Source organism: Furipterus horrens, unplaced genomic scaffold (genome assembly GCF_987537825.1).
Source record: "Furipterus horrens unplaced genomic scaffold, mFurHor1.1.pri manual_scaffold_4, whole genome shotgun sequence".
NCBI lineage: Eukaryota > Metazoa > Chordata > Mammalia > Chiroptera > Furipteridae > Furipterus > Furipterus horrens.
Window position 1 is genome coordinate 87,458,793 of NW_028327174.1, and position 22,137 is coordinate 87,480,929.

At 37.9% G+C, this 22,137-nt stretch overlaps 1 protein-coding gene across 5 annotated transcripts in view; it reads right to left on the reverse strand.

Moving 5' to 3' along the window:
- Positions 1–22,137, reverse strand: part of FRY (FRY microtubule binding protein) — a 619,856-nt gene that overhangs the window by 242,789 nt on the left and 354,930 nt on the right. For all 5 annotated transcript variants that reach the window (XM_090273729.1, XM_090273727.1, XM_090273726.1 and 2 more), the window contains 3 exons: positions 11,774–11,875; positions 1,107–1,210; positions 561–669 (listed from right to left, as the gene is read on the reverse strand). In XM_090273729.1, the coding sequence (XP_090129855.1) occupies positions 561–669; positions 1,107–1,210; positions 11,774–11,875 (315 nt within the window). The remainder of the gene's footprint in view (positions 1–560; positions 670–1,106; positions 1,211–11,773; positions 11,876–22,137) is intronic.

Genomic DNA, 22,137 nt, shown 5'->3' on the forward strand with positions numbered 1-22,137 from the left:
ATTAAATACTAAAAACCATGTTTAAAATTATTGGACCCAGTTTTAAAGAAAATTAATACATGTAAAGTGCTTAGAACTGCTCTTGGCAAAGAGAGAGTGCTTGATAAGTGCTAATATTCCTATTGTATTCTTTGCAGGATGAATGTTAGTTACAGCATTATTACTCCCCAAATTTTACTAAATTGTCTTCTTTTGGTTTCCTCCAAATATCAGACTCTGCTTTTTCCTGTTTTGCAGAATCCAGAACAGAGAATCAGGGAGAAAAACAAACAAACAAACAAACAGCCCCACCAGGGACTATGAGTAAAGAGACCCCTTTAATAACAGGCTCTATGACCTTTGGTGAGTCATTTAAACTGTCTCTCAGTTCCTTACTTTGTCAAATGCTGAAAACACTGAGGTACCCATGTTCACAATTTGTTTTGAAGCAAAAATCATCAGCTATATGTGAAAACACTTGGAAAACCATTCTGAAAAGTCTATACACGTAAGGTAGTTTAGACACCTCATTTATTAGTATGTCCTGAGAAGGAGACTCATGCCAGATGCTTGTTTATTACCTGGGCAATGAACTGAATGATTTTCACAAAGATGTTCAGAGGCATGTCCCTTGGCACCACACCACGGGACCCTTTGGGGAAAAGTGTTGTGATGATGGTTATAAGACGGCTGAAAGACAAGGGCAAAAAGAGAAAACAAGCAAGATTGGCTGAGCTCCAGTTCTTCAAGGGAAAATGGCAGATGTTTCATCTTATTTCAGTCTCAGACAAAATTCAGAAAAAGAAAACAAAGTACTTCATCCTCTCCATTAGCATAATCACTCTATGAAATGAGTTTCTGGGAAAACTAAGACAACTGAAAAATTGTAGCTGTTTCCTTTGTTAAGGTGACAAAGGAAGCCCTGGACATGGAACTTGGCCATCCAGGTTGAGGCTGGAATTTCTGTCACGGCTGCTGAAAGCCTGAAAATGTGCTCAGGACTTAGATCTTTTTCAAATTGTCATCTCTGAAATGCTTCTAACTGGGTTAATGTAGGACGTAATAAAACAAAACAACCTCCCAGGGCTGAGGAATGTAGCTAGTACTCACTCAAGCCAGCTCCTTACCTCTGAGTAGCTGTGTTGCTTTCACATTTAATTCGAATCATGTAAACCCAAAGCAATCTGTACAGAGATTCCAGTGCAACTCGAGCCATCTTGGGGTCTTTATTCTACAATAGAAACCAAGACATAAGATTGCAGAGTAAATGGTGACATATGATGATTATTCTTTCCTGAATGCCTAGAAATGGAGGGCCCTGGGTGGGTGGCAGGATGCCTACAAATCACACTGCACTATCAGAGACTTATAGGGTCTTTGCCTCCTGGTGCCCACTGGGTAAATCATCTATGAGAAGGGATCCAAATAGCCCTGAGGGTGGGACAGAGTAGTTCTGGGGGAAGGCATGTCATTCTCTCCCTTCTCAAGATGAAACTTGAGATTATTGTCTCCTCTAGCCCCAGGGAACTTGTATCTCCTAGCACCAAGAGGAGAACCAATCTGTTCTTTCTATTGTTGTTATGCCCTGTAAACATTGGAATTGCTTTGATTCCTCAAACTCCCCCCTCATCTAATTACCCCAAACATTTATTAAGACTAATGCAGTGAGGCACTGTGCTAGAACCTTGTAGATAAACGTCTTCACAATCTACAGGGGACGGGAGAAGGATAATAAACAATCAACTAAGACAGTGTGAAAAACTGGTGGGACAGGAGCTAAAGGATGAGGAGAAGGCCAACCGGTGGCAAACTCAAGGGTCGAGGTCAGGAATGGTTTCTGTGGGAAGCTAAAAACTCAGATGAACTTTAGTCCATTTACCTACTCATTCATCCATGCAACTACACTGGGTCAGGTACTGCGCTTCACACTAGAAACTTTGAATGGGGAGGGAAAGTACTTTAGGCACAGGTCACAGCATATGGGAGCCAGGATAGCAGATGAGAAGGGCCACGTTTTGGAACCTGGCAATAGCTTGTATGCCAGCGCATAAGACAAGAAAGGGAGCAGTGGTCAGTGAGGCTTGAGAAGGAAGGCAGGGTCACATGGGGGATCTACACACCATGCTAGTTAAGTGGACCACAGTTCTCATGACTGTTACAGGAGATCATGTGTGGGAAACAGAGCTGAAGCAGGAAGACCAGCTATGGCATAGCTCCCAGCTTCCAGGCAATAACACAATGGCTAGAAAGGAAGGGAACTGAGCCCTCTGCGTTCCTTATCTGACAGTATCCTAATCATATTCCTCTCTATTTAAACACCATGGTTTGGGTGCTTTACCCTGTGCCTATGGTATCAAGGTAACATTTCCTGACATGACATACCTGACCAGCCAATATGTGGCTCTAACCTACCTTTCTTGTCTCCCCTCCCACAAGCTCGCTAAACTGTAGCTAGGCCATGTTCATTCATTTCCATGTTAGGAGATGGCTCCCCACACCCACACCCCTGTGTCGTCCTTTCTATCAGGTGAACTCTAGTCCTTTACAGTCTACTTGAATGTCCCCTCCCATGTGCAGGCTTTTCTGTTTTTCCTCAGTCTCCTGAGACCAAACCTATTAAAACTGCTCCCTCCTGAGTGTCCCCTGAGCCTCAAACCTCCTATCATAGCCCTTCAACTCTATGTCTGGTTTTCTTTAGACATCTGAAAAAATGAGGCATTACCCTTGACATCTGTTAGAATTCCTGCCATTTTACAGGGGATTGATAAATGTTTGCTAAACACCCTTTAAGTATCTCTCAATGTTCTTATAGGTCTTTTGCTTTTATGTTACTTCTGTTCCCTTATTCCTCTATTTACTTTGTCATAACTTTTTATCTGTTTTATTCTTAGGATAGATAATTTGGGCACTGATTTTTGTAGAATTAATAATTATTTAAAAATTAAGATGCAGTTTATCTTTAAACTATTTAATGAATAAAGATGAGTCACTTAAAGATTGGAAAAGATTATATAGGGAGCAGTTTTTTAGATTTAGAAAAGAGATTTCCTATATGTAGTCTGAAGATAAATTTTTAGTCTGATCATTATTCTAAAATTCTAAGTTTCTATATGCATTTTGTTCTGTTTCTGGATTCCTCTTTGCTCTACTAGTCTGTCTATTCATGTTGATATACCACACCATTTTAATTTTTGAGGCTTTTTAATGTGTTCTATCTGGTATGGCCTACCTGACACCATCCACTGCTTTAAAAAAAATTTTTTTTTTTTTATTTTTAGGCTTTTCCCAAATATTTTCTGCATGTTTCTTCTTCCAAATACACTTCACAACTACTTCTCTAGCTCCAAGGGAAAAAAATTCAAGTCTCATCTTTTTAGATGCACACTTTATACATAAAGAATGATTTTCTTTTTGCCTATTATTAAACAGGTGTGGTATACCCTACCTTGTAATATGTTGAATGTGTTGGTGACAAAAATAAACTTCAAGTAAACAACTAAAATAGTAAAACTACATTTAAAATATGCCATCACTTGAAAATTTCAGGAACTATAATTATCCTTCCTCCAATCAGTGCAAATCAGCTGGCATCTATAGTAGTTAAAAGCAGACTCTAGACATAGCAGCTATGTTTGAATTTTCCCTGCTTGGCAATTTATTAGCAGGGTAGCCTACCTCAGGGAAGCTCCTAATCATTCTGGACCTAATTTCCCCTGTGCAATGCAAGCGAGAATCCTATCTGCCTCACAGGAGTGTTATGAGAATTAAATGAGTTGAGGCACATAGGGTTTGAGCACTGTTCCTGTCCACAGTACTTATTATTAAGCACAAGGCACAAGGGCCCAGCAGTAAACAGGGAGATGTAGTCCCTGATTTCCAGGAACTTTCATTCTAGTGGAAATGTCTCTTCTGTTGTGAATTTCCCTTTATTTATATATAGGTATTTTATATTTGCATTGTGTACCTTTCAAAAGTCTCTCCTGTACCTTACCTGATATTGTGAATCATGATGGGGTTGGGCAAATATCATCTAAGTTCCACTGAAGAGCTTAACTGATCTCCCTTTTTTAAATGAGTTATATTACTGTCCTGTTTAACCTCATATTCTTTTACAGTTTTTTCCTGTCTGCCTTCCCCCTGTGCCACCCACAATTATCTTTTTGGTGCATTGTCTTATGGCTAATATTTTTTCACTCTTAAGGATACATTGAGATGGTCTGGTTTTGCTCCCATCAAGACTGAAGCAAAGTGTTGGATTTAAGTTGTTATTCTGTATTTATTTATTTATTTGTGTTTGTATTTTCTAATTTTTTAAAATTGTTTTTCTATTATAGTTGTCCCATGTTTTCCCCCATTGTTCGCCCCTACCCTGCCCATTCCCCCACCACATTCAATCCCCCAACTTGTTGTTCATATCCGTGGGTCATTCATACTAGTTCCTTGACTAGATCCTTTCTCTTCTTTCCCCCCGCCCCCCTCTGCCCACTCCCGGCTGGTTACTTTCAGTCTGCTCCTTGTTTATATGCCTCTGCTTCTATTTTGCTTGTTCGTTTGTTTTGTTCATTAGTTTCCTGTATTAGGTGAGATTATATGGTATTTGTCTTCCACTGCCTGGCTTATTTCACTAAGCATAATACTCTCTAGTTCCATCCATGTTGTCGCAAATATAGACCTGGGTTTATTTCTGGGCGCTCTATTCTGTTCCACTGACCTATATATCTGTTCTTATGCCAGTACCAGACTCTTTTGATTATAGTGGCCTTGTAATATAGTTTGATATCAGGTATTGTGATTCCTCCTACTTCGCTCCTCTTTCTCAGGATTGCTGAGGCTATTTGGGGTCTTTTTTAATTCCAAATAAATTTTTGAAGTATTTGTTCTAAGTCTGTGAAATATGCCATTGGTATTTTAATAGGGATTGTGTTGAATCTAAAATTGCTTTGGGTAGTATGGACATTTTAATGATGTTGATTCTCCCCATCCAACAACATGGTATATGCTTCCATTTATTTGTATCTTCCTTAATTTCTTTCTTCAGTAGTTTTCTGAGTACATTTATCTCCTTGGTTAAATTTATTTCTAAGTACTTTATTTTTTTTATTGCTATAGTAAATGGGATTTTTTTTCTAGTTTCTATCTCTGATATTTTATTGTTGGAGTACAGAAATGCCTTTGATTTCTGAAGCTGTTATTCTGTTTTACCTGTGGATCCTGTACTGCTGATGTTTTAGCATTTCAAGATGATGCCATTGATGATTGTGACTGCCCCTAAAGTGCTCTACTTGCCTGTCTGCCATTCTTGGCACTGTCCAATGGTATCCTTAACCTGCAAACATGACTATTGAAATCCCTACATTTAAAGTCTTTAAGTGGCTTCTAATCACCCCCTCAACAATGTCCTAATTCCATGTGCCCTTTGGTGGCCCAGCTCCTCCATGACCACCTCCTGCCTTCACCTTGGACTAGGTGCACACCGGGGTGTCACTCCCTCTATTATGTTTCCCTGCCCCTCCACTCCTTCCTCCACCCTCAAAAGATTGCCAAGTGCCCTTGCTCTCTGGCTTCTAAAATGTTTATCTATCCCTCTACTTATACGTTTCCTACCAGACTGTGAGCTCCAGGAATTCTGGGTTGCTCATCTTTGGGCCCTCAATGACTGCCATTCTGCAAGTTATTAATAAATATCAAATTAAAAAGGCAAACTGTGAGTAGTAGCTGAAGCAAGATTTGATGCATAAGCAAGGTTTCTTTCTACAGAGTTTATGCAAGAGGCAACCCTTAGTGTGTATGTAGCTGAAGTTAATCTGTGTGACATAAGGATAACACGAAACATCTTATAGTGAAAAGTGTCTCACACATGAGAACCATTGAGGGATTTGATCACTGAGAGAGGCTGAATGACTTGCTTGGAGTCATAGGGATGATAAATAACAGCTGGGGGTAGAAATTGAATGCTGCTTTGTAAGTATTTTTTTTTCTCAGAAACTGGAGGGTGTAGGTTACTTTGTGCTTATGATGTCAGGTATTGTTATATTGTTGTACACATATTAAATCACTTTAATTCACAACCACCCATGAAGCAAATAATGGAATTGTTCTCATGTTTATTTGAGGAAATCAAGGTATAGAGGGGCTGATAAGTGACAGAATCAGAATAAGAACCTGGGCAATCTGCCTCCAGTGTCTTCAAAGCATTATTTTTTCCACTTATTTGGAGGCTGATCAAATACAAGGGTATGCAAAAGTGGGTGTATAGTTGTGAGAATGCAAAACAGAGTTTATTCTTGCATTATTATTTATTAATTACTATATTATTTGCATTACAACTATAAACCTACTTTTGTCCACCCCTGTATAGTATTGGCACCTACAAGACTCTTCTCTATTGGGAAACAGGACTTCTTCTACATTGTCTTTTTATTCCAAAAGCTTGATATATATTTTCAGAATGTAGACATTTTTAGCATGTCTCAAACCATTGATTTCTTTTCTTCCATTGGAATCTTCTTCTCCATTAATTAATTAACAATATATTAATTATAGCTCTGAGGTTCCACTGATAAAACTGTTCAAGAAACTAGTAGGCTTCAGAATGGATATTCCCTGGGTCCCTGCATCTCATCTCAGAGCTGGTACCTGAAACACATCATATGACATGTCAGCCTGCCCAACGCCATACCCATCTTCTTTAAATTGTGTTCGTGATTTAGTGAAAGCAATTCAGTGTTAACAGTAACAAGTGGGGAGAATTGAATTCACTGATATCTTGACGGTTGATGGGCTCATTGGACAGACAAATGTTTCTTAAGGCTCATCAGCTGACCATTTATACTGAGTCACATGAGCTGCTTATAAATATGGCTTCATTAGAGATTCTTGTGCATCTCAGGTAAAGATCTATCAACACAGATTGTTAAAAAATTTTAGTCACTTTTTGATCTTTTCATAGTCAAATACCTTTGAGTTTTCTCATTCACTTCAACTAAAGCAACTGTTGTATTTCCTTGCATATCATAGTCAACGCCTTTCTCTTTTTTTTTCATTTCCTTTTGATGCCTGTTTCAATTCACTTTTATCATACTTCACTGTTTCTTGTGACCATATTATCCAAATAACATATGTGCAATAGATTAATCTCTAAAATTACTGTATGAACAATTGATGGAGATTACTTTTCTATTCAGTGTCTGAATAAATAAGGCATTCATGGGAAGTAATATGCTTGCCTCTGATCACTTTTTAGACTCAGTTTATAGGCACTATTAGGATTTGTAAGTTCCACTTTTAAATATACCTTTGACAGATCCAAATGAAACATAGATGATAAGAGATTTTCCAAGTTTATAGAAATAATATTAATATTAAAGAAAAGTAACTACTTTTTAAAAATTAATATTTAAAATAGCTAATATTGTACCACTTACAAACTGGTATTTCTAAAGAGAATAGTAGTTACTTCAAATAGTGCAGTGCATTTTAATGTATTCCAGCAGACTCTGGAATCCTTAACATATTACTCAATATCTCCACTTATAAAATAAAGATATAAATACCCTTACTATTATATGAATAGTTTAAAAAAGCACTCCTTAAACTTAATTTGATAATTACACACAAATATATGTTAAGTGCTGAAGACAAGTTTTATCAAATATACTTTTAACAACCACAATTTGAGATTCTTAATGGAAATCAAAAGACCTTCCTATTTGATTTTCTTTATAGCAGTTATCACTATCTAAAGTTTTTTTCTCATACATTTGTTTACATGCTTACTGTCTCCCTGATTAAATTACAAAGTCTAAAAAACCAGAGAGTTACTGCCTTATTCATCACTTATTCCAGGACTTGGTACACTTCTTCTAAGAAATTGCTGACCAATTGACTGGCTGCATGAATAAATGCATTCAAGTTCTAGTACAAGCAAGGACTGAGATGAAATAAAGGAGAGCCATTTTTAATTATGTACTTTGACTTCTAGGACTATGAAACTAGGCTGACTAATGTCTACCCCTCAATCAAGTATCACTATCTGACCAAATTTTTAGAAAAACATAAATAATATCCATGAAAGCTCTACACTTTCACTGATAGCTCAGCATAGCCTGTAACATTATCATGATGATCCATTATAATATATGCAAGCCCTACAACAGGCTTATCTCATTAATGAGAGCTATTTCTTTTTAACCATAGAGTAAATGTTTGTTAACTTTTGAGTTTTCTTTTTTGGTTTTGTTTTGCTTTTATCTGGATCTCACTGACATGTTATATTGATTATTATGAGAAAAGAAATTTAAATATTCTCATTACATTTATTTTAAAGAAAAAGAAACTAGCACCTAGTTATTATAAATGCTTAATAAATACTATATTTTAAAAGAGCTATTAATAAATGGTGATTAATAACAAAAAATAAAGGTACTATTAAATCAAGTTTTCAAATCAAATTTCCTTTCCAGAATTTAGGCCTATGAGACAGATGTGAAGGAAGTGTATCATATTTTTATAGCTCAATACATGCAGATTCTGACATAAAATATAGAGAAGAAAAGAGTATCAGTCACCACTGACCAAGAGTATCTGCAAGATGTTAATGTTGTGGTGAGGAGGTGCCATACATTTCTCATCATTTTAAAAGGGCTTATGGCTAATACATGGTTAACTGAGATAGTTAATTAAGTATACATAATAAAGTCTGTATTACCAAAGGATCCTGCTTCTGACTGACATAAAATGAGCATTGAATCTGACAGCAGCAGCTCGCCGGTGCTCACAACACTACTACTATGCTCTGTGTCACCTTGATGACTCGGTTCTTCAGAATACATCAGTGATGGCTGCTAAATTCACTGTGTTCAAACATTGGGTTCATCACACTTAAGCATGTGTGGGGAAGGGAGAGGCAAGGGGGAAAGTGTGCTGGAGGGAAAAAGGAGGGGAAGGACAGTGGGGGAAGAGTTGGTTAGGTGGTCCTTTATGAGATGATATGGTTGGCTCTACATCACATAAAATACTGAAGCTCTTCACGACAAAGCATACTTCTGAAGCCATGTTAGTTTTTCCTCAGGTCTTTCTCCCTACTGAGGACTCACAAGGAAGTTTGAAAAGTTTTCTGTATATTTATGACATTTGTAAATGGCCCCATTAAATCCCTATTTAGTTCTAAATATATGGAATACAACTATATTCTGAATATAAATTATCATTAAGAATATTTTTATGTCTTTTAGCCTGGGGGTATGAATTCCAACAGTTTATCACCCATAAAGTAGAAGACTCTTGCATTTACTTTGCCTAATAACTGTGTCCTTCATGCTTCATGGGATGCCAGACCTCCACAAATGGTCCAGGTATATCCCTACTCCCAACTTTTACATCCCTCACTGTCTGTATCACGCATTTCAAAACTTCATTCCACAGCATCCAACAAAATGCTAATCTCCTCAAGGACATGGACTCTATTCTAGAGCAATTTCTTATATGAGGGGTGACCCCCCAAAAGGAATTTATTTATAAAATATTGTGTATTTATTCTTACATGTTTAAAGTAATCTCAATTTGATGTAATACACCTATTGAGACATTTTTTCCACTGCTCAAAACAGTTTTTGAACTCATCAATTTTGATGCCTTTTAGTGCTTCTGCTGTTTTTTGTTGTATCTCTTCCACATTGGCAAAATGTTTCCCTTTGAGGACTCTTTTCATCCAGGGAAACAAAAAGGTCACTCAGGAGAGGGGTGAGATCAGGTGAATAGGGAGGTTTGGGCATGAGGATCATGATGTTTTTGGTCACTCAGCGTGATGTGGGCAGGTGCACTCCTAAATCACCCATCATGAAATGGGCAAATGCGTTGAAAGAGTCTTCAAAAAAAATATTCATAGCTGAACACGGCTTCTCACAACAATACCAGCTAGTACACTGATACAGATGGATTCCTAGACTACTCACCTGGGGCGGGGCGGGGGGAGCCTATACTACAAGAGGACCTCCTTACAGAAGATAATTCTGGGTTTATTTTGGGTCCCCCTTCATCTAGTTGACTTCTCTTATTTTTCCCACTTTCAGCACCTTCCCTAGAACCACACATAATGAGAACTTCATACTTCCATGAACTCAAATGAATTCTGGAATGTGATTCACTTTCTATACTATTGACTCTTGTGATCTTATTGCCTTTCTCTTTTAGAAATCCCAATGCTTGAAGTGTTTGCGTAGGGAAACTCTTCTCTCTAGGGCTTTTTATAACCCTGTTAGTAAGTCTTTTGGGTGTGCTTTGTCCAGAGCTCCAAACAATATTCTAACTTTGAAGCAATTAAGTTCCAAAGCAAGATTATGCTGCTGTATTTCAAAAGCAACTTTGGAAAAAATATTCTGGTCTTTTTGGACACCACAATAAGTTGTCATGCAAAATATAATTTTAATTCTAACTAAAATAAATCACAAACCCATTTGGCATAATATACACATATATAGAAAAAGGCACTGTGAACATTTGTAATCAATTTCTCTATTTTGTCTTGAACAAAATGATTACTTTCTATCTGTTTAAAATGTAAAATTAAAAAAAAAAAAGTCTAACTGGAACCAATTGCTGAATAACTTAAATGTGGACCAGATTAAATCCCTAAATAAAATATTTGAAACTGGCCATTATGTCATAGTTTATAACCCTGAAAAGCTTTGTTTTCAGAATATTTAAAAGCTTAATTCTATATCTACTGCTAGTTCACTGCCAATTTGAAGAAAATAAATGATTCTAATCTTGGATTTCACAATCAGCTCTTAGAGCCAGTACAGAGTCAATGCTTTAAACAGCTCTAATGCAGATCATTGTGTAATTATAGTAAATGACAAAATAATGTAATTAACCTTAACCACTTCAAATTAAAGTGTCTTAGAACAAAGAAGACAAGGTAACACGTATAAGCACATACAGGATTTTATGAGTAAGTATATGTCTCAAAAATCCTAAAGCAATGAATATCAAATTTGTAAAAGATATTCAACATCCTAGGATACAACTGGGAACAACTGTAAAAAATACATGTCTATGTGCACTTATATTAGAAATGGTTTTCATTTCATTGCCTTTTACCAACAGGTCACTAAAACTTAAACTAGGTTTACCCCTTGCAAGCTATAAAGCCAATTTTAAGGTTGATCATTACATTTTTTTTCACTGTAGGTACTTCAGTTTCAGGGACTATGACTTTATTTCTCATGTCACACAGCCTCTGTGCTTTCTCCCTAAAGAGAGATGTTCAGTGGAGGCTCGGGCCTGACTGACTGGCATGGGGCTCAAATAAAATACTTTCAAATAATCACAAATAACAGTGACAGAAAATAAGTGCTCTCTGTTACTAAATCAGTCATCCCACAGAATGGAACTTTTCATCGCAAATATTTTCCTCGACTAGAGGCGGTAGCAGGGTGGAGAAGTCTAGGTGAGCTTTGGAAATCAATTCACATGCTTCTGCCAGTGAAGTGTGACTTTCCTTTTAAAAATCATTTAGATAAAATGTGACAATAGATGCATAAAAGAAGGAGGCATTTAATTCTACTTTTAAAGTGATTCTTATTAGATAAGATATCTGAAGTAATTTCTCTTATCCGTAAGTCACCTTCTAAAATCGACTATATCTGATAAAGAGAGTCCTTAATATTTTTCATCATTCAAATTGTATAGGATAATTCCCTGTAAATATCAGAAATAACTCTTAGAAGCTCATGTACCAGATTCAGAATTACATATATTTTTATGAAAGACTTTTTGAGCCAACAATACTAACCTTAAGGTTGGATAGGCAGTTGTTGAGGAAAATGTGCCACCTGTTCAGGAACAGCTGCTTCTGACTGACACACAGCAGACAGGTCACCAAGGGGTACAAAGCCTGAGGACAAAGAAGACAATGTCATTGAAGGACTATAGTCCAGCAAACCAGGAAACATGCATTCTCAGAACCTCCTTTGTGGCCTATATAGGCCAGAATAAACAGGACCTTTTGAACACAGTAAGGCCCAATGGGTGCCCTGCTGAAGTGGATATTTCACAAAGGCTTTCTGATGACAATGAGGATAAATAATCTAGAGTTATGTATAGTGTACAAGTTTCATGTACAATAAGTGAAAATCTGATTCACTGACTTGGTCTTCACTTCTGAATTTTAAACACAAAACTCATATTCTTCAATCACTCTCAATCCTCAGAAGGAAAGCAGGAAGGCACACCGATTTTGAAAATGTTACTGGCTTTTTTACTTATAAAACATTTACTAGTTTGTCCCTGCCTTAGAGGTAGGTGTACATATCTTCTTTTGCATGCAATCTTCTTGTAATTAAGATTCCTAAAAGACATGTTATTGCATTGGTAAGTGCCACCAAGACAAATTTAACCACAGAAAGAATTTGCTTATGACTGAATAAACAGAGGTACTACTGTGCTTTTTAAGCCTAACTGGGCCAGCTTCCCAACAGCAGCTGGAGAGGACAGAACAGCTTATGGGCAGCCATATAAAAAATATACATGCAGAACCCATGACCACTTTGCTGAAGCAGAGAGCATACACCTTTATGGCTCCCCGTAAATTAAGGCTAGTGAAGATTTAAAAAAGATATTACTGGTTCATCCATTAACTTGAATTAACAAAAAAGCAATTGTCACAATGAGATTCAATGCTTAACAATTCATTATTATTTTTTTATTTTTGTTATGTAAAATAACATTTTTTCATTCAAACAAGTCATTATAAGTATGTGCATACAGATACAAATATTGTAGATATATATGCTTTAAATATAAAGTTATTGTGGAATGTGAATTGGTGAGGAAAAAATACTTGATTTCAATTTACAGTTTAACAAACTTAGAAGTAGTTGATTTTCTATTGTAATCCTAAATTCAATCAAAGTTTCCATTACCTTAATCTTCTCTTTTTAAAAAATTTTATATCATTTTAAAATTTTTCATTACAATTGCCATGCAATATTATATTAGTTTCAGGTGTACACCTCAGTAATTAGATATTATATAACTAACTACCTCAATTTTCTCTTTTTTAAAAAATTTATATCATTTAAAATTTTTTCATTACAGTTGCCATGCAATATTATATTAGTTTCAGGTGTACACCTCAGTAATTAGATATTATATAACTTACTACCTCAATTTTCTCTTTTTAAAAAAATTTATATCATTTAAAAATTTTTCATTACAGTTGCCATACAATATTACATTAGTTTCAGGTGTACATCTCAGTATTTAGATATTATATAACTTACTAAGAGATCAACCCAGTAAGTCTAGTACCCATCTAGCACCATACATAGTTATTATAATATTATTGACTGTATTCCCTATGCTGAACTTTACATCCTCATAACTATTCTGTAACTGCAAATTTGTACTTAATCCCTTCATCTTTTTCACATAACTCCCCAGCCCTCCTCCCACCTGGCAACCATCGAAATGTTCTCTCACACTTCCAGCCAAAACGGAGGCCTAGACTGACACTCTCCGTCTCCCTCCACAACTAAGAAGGAATACAACTACCGCAAAACCAGAAACAACCAGAAGTTCCAAAAAATAAAGCTACATGAAAGTCCAACGTATGAAGTTATAAACAAGTGGTGTTCATCTGGACAGGTAGAACGGGCGAAGCTGGGGCGAAGAAGTCAAGCTGTGCTGGCGGTGGCAGCTGTGGTGACGGCGGTGAGACAGTGGTAAGTACAGACACCCGCATTTAAGTGGAGGCGAGAAACACCTGGGGAGCTTCCCTGGCTGCAGACCAAACCCGTCAGCTCGCAATTCCAACACAAGGGAAGGCAGAGCCCCATTGCTTCGTACTGTGAGGGCTGGAGGGAGTGGGGATGGAGGAGGAGGCTCCTGGTCTCTCAGCGGAGAGTAAATGGCAAGAATTCATCTTGCACCCACACCCCCACACAAAATGCCACAGTGTGGTGAGAAGGGTTGCCCGGTAGTGACGAGGACACGGGGCTCCGCCCCATATAGTGTAGGAGGTGTGACAGCCCTGCCCAAGAAGCAAAGGTAAACACAAAGCTGTCAGGATGGCACAGATCATGATAGAGATCCCAGTGACACAGCTGACCAGACAGCAAATATCTAATTTAATGGACCAGCATATGGGAAATCTTTCTGAGGCACAGTTCAGACCTTTGGTTATAAGAATGCTTACAGACCTAACAGCAGATCTTAAACAAGACAGGGAAGGAATGAAGGCTAGTCCTGCTGAAATGAATGAAAATACATATGAAACTAGTGGTGAGGGAAAGAAAACCAGGGATCAAATCAATAAATCAGAACATAGGGAAGGAACAAACAGTCAATCAGTACAGAAAGAGAAAACAAAAAGTGAGGAAAACGATGAGAGGCTCAGAAACTCACGGGACAGCTATAAGCAGACCAACATCCGAATCATAGGGTTGCCAGAAGGTGAAGAAGAAGAAATAGAAATTGAAAAATTATGTGAGAAAATAATGAAGCAGAACTTCCCTAAATTGGGGAAGGAAATACTTACAGGTCCAGGAAGCACAGAGAGTTCCAAAAACACTGGACCCAGTGAGAACCACACCAAGATACATTATAATCAAAATGTCAAAAATTAAGGATAAAGAGAGAATCTTAAAAGCAGCAAGAGAGAAGAAGAGAACTACGTACAAAGGGGTCCCAATAAGACTATCAGCTGATTTCTCAAAAGAAACTCTGCAGGCAAGAAGGGACTGGCAAGAAATATTCAAAGTAATGAAAAGCAAAAACCTACAACCACAATTACTCTATCCAGTGAAGCTGTCATTCAGAATAGAAGGGCAGAGAAAGTGCTTCCAAGACAAAGTAAAACTGAAGGAGTTCATCAGATCCAAACCGCTGTTATATGAGATGTTAAACGGACTTGTTTAGGAGAAAGAGGATCAAAACTATGAACATTAAAATGAAAACTATCACAACAACCAAAAACAGAAACTAGGTAATCGAAACAAAGGCAAACAAAGTAGGCAATGAGAGTGGGAAAAGAATTATAGGTATGGAAAACATTTTGGGCGGAGGTCAGTAGGGAGGGGAAAGGGGGGAAAGGAGGGAGATGGTACAGGAATTAAGAAGCATAGTAGGAATGAGTGTAGTAGATAGGAAGATGCTGAGAAGAACTATAGGCACAACCAATGGGCATGGACTAAGTGGGGGGACAACTGAAGAGGGGGGGGTCACTGGGTGGAGGGGAACAAAGGGAAAAGAAATTGGGACAATTGTAACAGTATAATCAATAAAGCATATTAAAAAAATGTTCTCTGTATCTATCAGTCTGTTTCTGTTCTGCTTGTTCATTTAGTTTGTTTTAGATTCAATTATTGATAGATATCTATTTATTGCCATTTTATAGTTCACATTTTCGAACTTTTTTTCCTTCTTCATCTTAAAGAAGACCTATTAATATATCATGTAATACTGGTTTGTTGCTGATGAACTCCACTAGCTTTTTGTTTTTTTAGTCTGGGAAGCTTTATATGTCCTTCAATTCTAAATTAGGTTTGTCTTTTCTAACTGGCTTATTTCACATGGCATAACATTCTCCAGGTTCATCCATGCTGTCGCAAAGGGTAAGACTTCCTTGTTTTTTTAATGGCTGAATAGTATTCCATTGCATAAATGTACCACAGCTCTTTTATCCATTCATCTACTGATGGCACGTAGGCTGCTTCCAAATCTCTATTGTAAATAATGCTGCAATGCATAGGGATGCATTTATTCTTTCAAATTAGTGTTTGGGGTTTCTTCAGACATATTTCCAGAAGTGAAATCACTGGGTCATAAGGCAGTTTTATTTTTACTATTTTCAGGTAACTCCTTGCTGCTTTACACAGTGGCTGCACCGACCTGCATTCCCACCAACAGTACATGATGTTTCCCTTTTCTCTGCATCCTTGCCAACATTTGTTGAAGTATTAATAGCCATTCTGACCTGTGTGAGATGATATGTCACTGTGTGTTTAATTAGCATTTCTCTGATGATTAGTGGTGTTGAACATCTTTTCGTATGTCTATGGACCATTTGTATATCCTCTTTGTAGAAGTGTCTATTCAAGTCCTTTGTCCATTTTTTAGTTGGATTGTATTTTTTTTGGTGTTGAGTTAAAAAATATTGGATATTAACTCCTTATAAGATGTATCATTGGTGAAAATGTTCTTCCATTCAGTGGGTTGTCTTTTCATTTTATTGATGGTTTCCTTTGCTATGTAAAAACATTTTAGTTTGATGTGGTCCCACTTGTTTATTTTTTCTTTTGTTTTACTTGCCCAAAGAGATACATTAGAAAAAACATTGCTATGAGAAATGTCTGAGATTTTATTACCTATGTTTTCTTCCAGGATTTTTATTATTTTTGAGACTAACAAGTATCATATGGGAGTTGGAAGATGATGGCCAAGTAGGTTGAAGCAGAGTCTACTTGCTCTTGTACCCAGCTTGGACACTTGGCTGATCTTTCGAAAAATAAACTGAACTTTCAATGAAATCTTAGCTGATATGAAGTTGGCAGCCAAGAAGTACAGAAGATGCTTCACAATGGGCATAAGGAGATTTTATAGGTTGAAGGTGAAATACCACAGGTGTGGTGCCTACATCCCAGGAGAGCCTGATCGGAGATTGCAGCTTTGTAGCTCCCTCCCCTCCCAGGGCAGGGAATCCCCAGGCCTGGGCCAAGAGCAACTTGAATACAAAAAGTTGGGGAGATACAGGCTACACACACACACACACCAACCTGAAGCGAGAGAGAGAGAGAGCGAGAGAGAGAGAGAGCGAGAGAGAGAGAGAGAGAGAGAGCGAGAGAGAGAGAGAGCGCGAGAGAGAGAGTGAGAGAGAGAGCGAGAGAGCGAGAGAGAGTGTGTGAGAGAGCGAGAGAGAGTGTGTGAGAGAGAGAGAGAGAGAGAAAGAGAGAGAGAGAGAGATAGAACTACTATCCACACCTGGGGAGGAGGCTGGCTGAGGCCCGCCATGACTGTGAGAGACTCCGTAGTTTTTGGAGAGGTGGTGTGTAAGGAAAGTCGGACAGTGACTCAGTGCTGCAGTGGGAGCACCCAGATAAACTTTTTAAAAGGGGAGCTGAGGCATGCTGGGCAGGGATCCTGTGCTCATCTGCCCTGCCAACATGGGGAAAAAATAAGGGATGTGACTTGCTCCCACTCAGTGCATCTGGGCAGGTTGATCAGAAAGGTACAAAGCAAGAGGATTTCTCAGCCACAGCCTGGAGCAGCTGCGTGGAGGCCTCTGTGCAGGCCTCTGTATGCAGTAAAGACACTGGGCTGGGAACTGTGCACCTGAGATTATTTAAAGCCAGCAGAGCCCTCTTCCCTGCCGGAACCTTCAGGAAGGGAAGGTTGAACCCAGCCCCCACCTCCTGCAGGAGCGGGAAAGATCTGTAAAACTGGCTGGGCAGGCTCAATAACAATGCAAGGTGCATTTCCACAAGAGAAAGACAGCAAGAGGAACACCTAAATGGACTATTTTGAACTTCTCTCAGGGAGACAAAATACTCTGGTTCCTAGGGCCCTATTTTACTCAGTAAAGGCTGAGGATCAGAAAGCAGTACATACAGCAAGGGGGATTCAAGGTCCCACCCAGCCTTGGTTCTGCTGGCACACAGAGCTACCTCAACACTAAATAGGAGAAAGCTGACCCCTTTATACAGATTGCCACCCCTACCCCCCGTGAAATGAATAGCTTATTTAATCGGAAACCATACATTATTGGAAATAAGCTGGGACAGACCAAGACGGGTGGTATAGGAGCAGGGAACACACCCCCTAGTTTTGCCAGAAGACCGAACAGTGCCTCCCAGGAGCCCCAGCATCCTAATAGCAACAGAAGCTCCCTCCAAAGGCAGGTGAAGGTGATACAGGCAGTGTTGCCAGAAGTTGGATGACCATCCCAGGACCTTGAACTGATAAAACACCAAGGCAGATCCAGAAAGAGAAGTCAGAAGGCAAACCAAACAGCTGAGATGAATTTCACTTCACTCTTCTCCAGAATTTGTGGTTTTCTCTTTTCTTCCTTTGAGATAGTCTCTTAATATTTATTCTTTTGCTTCAATTGTATTTCAACTAATTCACTACTCTTTGTCTTTTTCTTTGTGATAAAGAAAAGGAGTCTTTATTCAAAAACTACACAATTTTGGAATAATAGCTTTCCACATGCATTAGTCACTTAAACCTATTAATGAAAGCTAAAGTCTTTAACTCTAGTTACAGCTTTAATCACTTAAGCCTAACAAAAGGCTAAACACTTTAACACCCAAGTTCTCCTATCATTCCCCATTAGTTTTAATTACATATCTTATTTCTTTAGGATTGGTTCACAAACTGTTGTGCTAGGAAGTTCTTTGGCTTCACGCTTTCCTGTGAAACATCCCCCTATTTTATTCATACCAATTATGCTTCTTGATCCCTGCACCATTCCTCCTTTTCTTCCCCTTCCTCCTTCGCTACTGATAACCCAACAAAAAACCTCATAACTACGATCTTGTTCCTGTTCTGATTCTTTGCTTAGTTTTGTTTTGTTTTTATTTTTTAGATTCTGTTGCTGATAGTTGTGAGTTTGTTGTCATGTAGCTTCAGCTTCACTGGAGAGGACACTCCAGCGTCATCACAAGATGTTGATTCAACACGGGAGGAGACAGATACCGTGTCACTCCCGAGTCGGACTGCACAGCCATTCTCGGCGGTGCAGATAGACTCTTAAGAAGCTACACCATCGTCTCTCGAGACGGACGGCTGCCGACGACGATGACGGTTCACAAACTAAAACAACATAAAATACAAATGCTACATAATTTTGGAAGAATGGCGGGCTTCTGCCTCAGAGCTCATTCCCTGTAGCAACACCCAAAGAATAAACCTGCCACCCTCTGCCAGGCCAGCCCAATCCTAGACTGCACCCGGAGTTCCTTCCCATCCAAAATACCGTCCTTTGGGATACACAGGCAACTGCAGCACAATCATCCAAACATCCTTGAGGAAGACAGCCCTCTTTGTCTTTTATTTTTTACTGCTCTTTTTCAGATTTTGTATTATTTTTTATTTTATTGTTATTTCAAATCTCATATTGTACCCCTCCTTTGTCTTACTTCATTTTACCTTCTTCCTGCCCTTTCATATTGTTGTTGTAAATTTTATTTTCTTCCATGCTACACTGTTTCTCCTCCCTCTATCCTCTCAAAGCATTCTTCCTTCCTTTAGTCAGTTCACATTCTTTTTCTCCCTCTTATAATATTCTGATTTCCTTTACACCTTTATAAATAGTAGCTTCTTGGGAGTGGATATTACAGTTATTGCTGTACTTCTTCAATGGAATTCCTATTAGTTCACTACTTTTTGTATTTCAAATCTCATAGATTACTCTCCCCCTGTCTTATTCCATTTTGTCTTTCCCGTGCTCTTGTTCATTTGAGTTAGGAACTTTATTTTTATTTTTTTCCTTCTTAGCCTGGATTCTATTCCTTACTCTTATTAGTTTTTCTCCCCTTGCCCTCTCAAAACCATTTTTCTTTACTGTAGACATCTCACATTCCCTTTTCTATTTTGCATAATATTCTTATTCCCTTTCCACCTTTATTATTCTTTCCTCAACTGTTGTTGAAATTGACCCTCTGTGGTTTTTCTGCAATTTTGTTCCCTTTGGTTTACTACCTTTTAAATTTTATTTCAAACTTCGTAGTATATGCTTCACTATTTTTAAACTTCATTTTGCCATCATGCTGCCCTGCTTTTTTTATATTTTAAATTTTATTCTTTCCCTTTCTTTGCCTTGTTTCTATTCTCTGCTCTGATACTTTCTCCCTCTTGCCACTCAATATCATTTTTCTCTCCTTTAGTCATCTCATATTCCTTTCTTCCTATCTAATAATATTCTTAATCTCTCTCACCTTTATTAATCTTTGCTCAATTGTTGCTAATACTGCTGATGTGGTAGGGGGCTATATCTGCTGGCATGGATTTGGTTCTCTGGTAATATTGCTTTGTTACCCAGCACCTATACAACAGCATACAAGATGTGGCAGAGGTTGTGACTCCCAACCACCTGGAGGGGAGAACACACCAACGAATGAGCAACCCATAAGCAAAGTCCAAATACAATTAAGGCAGCCACATAAATTGAGTAAAGGACAACACTAGAGCATCCAGATCAGGAGATCAAAGAGACTGCATCACTAAGTCCCATAGGTCTCCTAACACAGAAGGTCATACCATGAAGACATAGAGGAAAAGCATACTAACCTAAGAAACAAACAAGAAGAGTCACCTAAAATGGGGAGACAAGAAACCACCACCAATTGAAAAGACAGGAGGAATCCCCAGAAAGTGTGCTAAATGAAATTGAGGCAAGCAAACTATCAGACATTGAATTCAAAATAATGGTTATAAGGACACTCAAGAAGCCCAGAGAGAACTACAAAGAACTCCAGAGAAGCTATAAGGAACTTACTGTGAATGACACCAGCATGAAAAAGGACATAGAAAATATTAATAATAGCTTGGAGGAAATGAAAAATACATATCTGAAATGAAGACCACAGTAGAAGGAATTAAAAGCAGGTTAGATGAAGCAGAAGTTTGAATTAGTGAGCTAAAGGACAAAGTAGAAAAAAGTTCCCAGAAAGAGCAATAAAATGAAAAAAGACTCAGAAAGAATGAAGAGGGGTTAAGGGAACTTCAGGACAACATGAAACAAAATAATATCAATATAATAGGGTTACTGGAAGGAGAAGAAGAGGAGCAAGGAAGAGAAAAATTGTTTGAAAAAGTAATGACAGAAAACTTTCTTAACTTGATGAGAGTAAAAGTCATGAAAGTTCAGGAAGCACAGGGAGTCCCAATGAAGATGAACACAAAGAGGTCCACTCCAATACACACCAAAGACAAAGAGAGAATCTTAAAGGCAGCAATGGAGAAACAGCTAATCACATACAAGGCTATCAGTTGATTTCTCAACAGAAACAACACAATCCAGAAGTGAATGGCAATAAATATTCCAAGTACTGAAAAGCAAAAGCCTGCCGCCAAGACTACTCTACCCAGCAAGACTTTCATTTAAAATGGAAGCTGAAATAAGGAGTTTCCCAGACAAAATAAGGCTAAAAGAATACATCTCTACCAAACCAGCATTGCAAGAGATGCTAAAGGGATTGCTTTAAGAAGATGGGGTGGGGGGGGAGAGAGAGAGAGAGAGAGAGAGAGAGAGAGAGAGAGAGAGAGAGAGAGAGAGAGAGAGAAACACAGGTACAAAGAGAAAAAATGGCAATGAGTAAAGTACTATTAAGAATAACCTTAAATGTATATGTATTAAATGCTCCAATCAAAAGACATAGGGTAGAAGAATGGATAAGAAAACAAGACCCACATATATGCTGTCTACAAAAGACACACCTCAGAACAAAAGATGTACACAGACTGAAAGTGAAGGGATGGGAAAAAAAATATTCCAAGCAAATGAACACACACAAAAAAAGCTGGGGTAGCAATACTTATATCTGACAAAAGACTCAAAACAAAGGCCATTAAAAGAGACAGAGAAGGACACTTCATAATACTTAAAGGAAGAATTCATCAAGAAAACATAACCATTATAAACATACATGCACCCAACATAGGAGCACCCAAATGCATAAGAAAAATTTTGGAGGACTTTAAGAAAGAGATACATAGGAACATACTCCTAGGAGAGGATTTTAACACCCCACTGTCAACAATGGATAGATGTTCCAAACAAAGATTTAACAAGTATATTGTGGTACTGTTCAACACTCTAGATCAAATGGACTTAATGATTTATACAGAATCTTTCACCACAAAGAAGAAAAATACATACTCTTTTCAAATGCACATGGAACATTCACAAAAATAGACCACATGGTAGGACACAAAAGAAGCCTCAACAAATTCAAGAAAATTAAAATCATATCAAGCATCTTCTCTGATCACATAATGGCTTGAAACTAGAAACCAACCTCAATGAACAAATTCATGGGGACTGAATAACATGCTATTAAACAATGAATAGGTTAACAATAAGATCAAGGAAGAAACAAAAAATTTCAGGAAACAAATAAAAATAAACACACAACAGCCCAAAACCTATGGGGCACAACT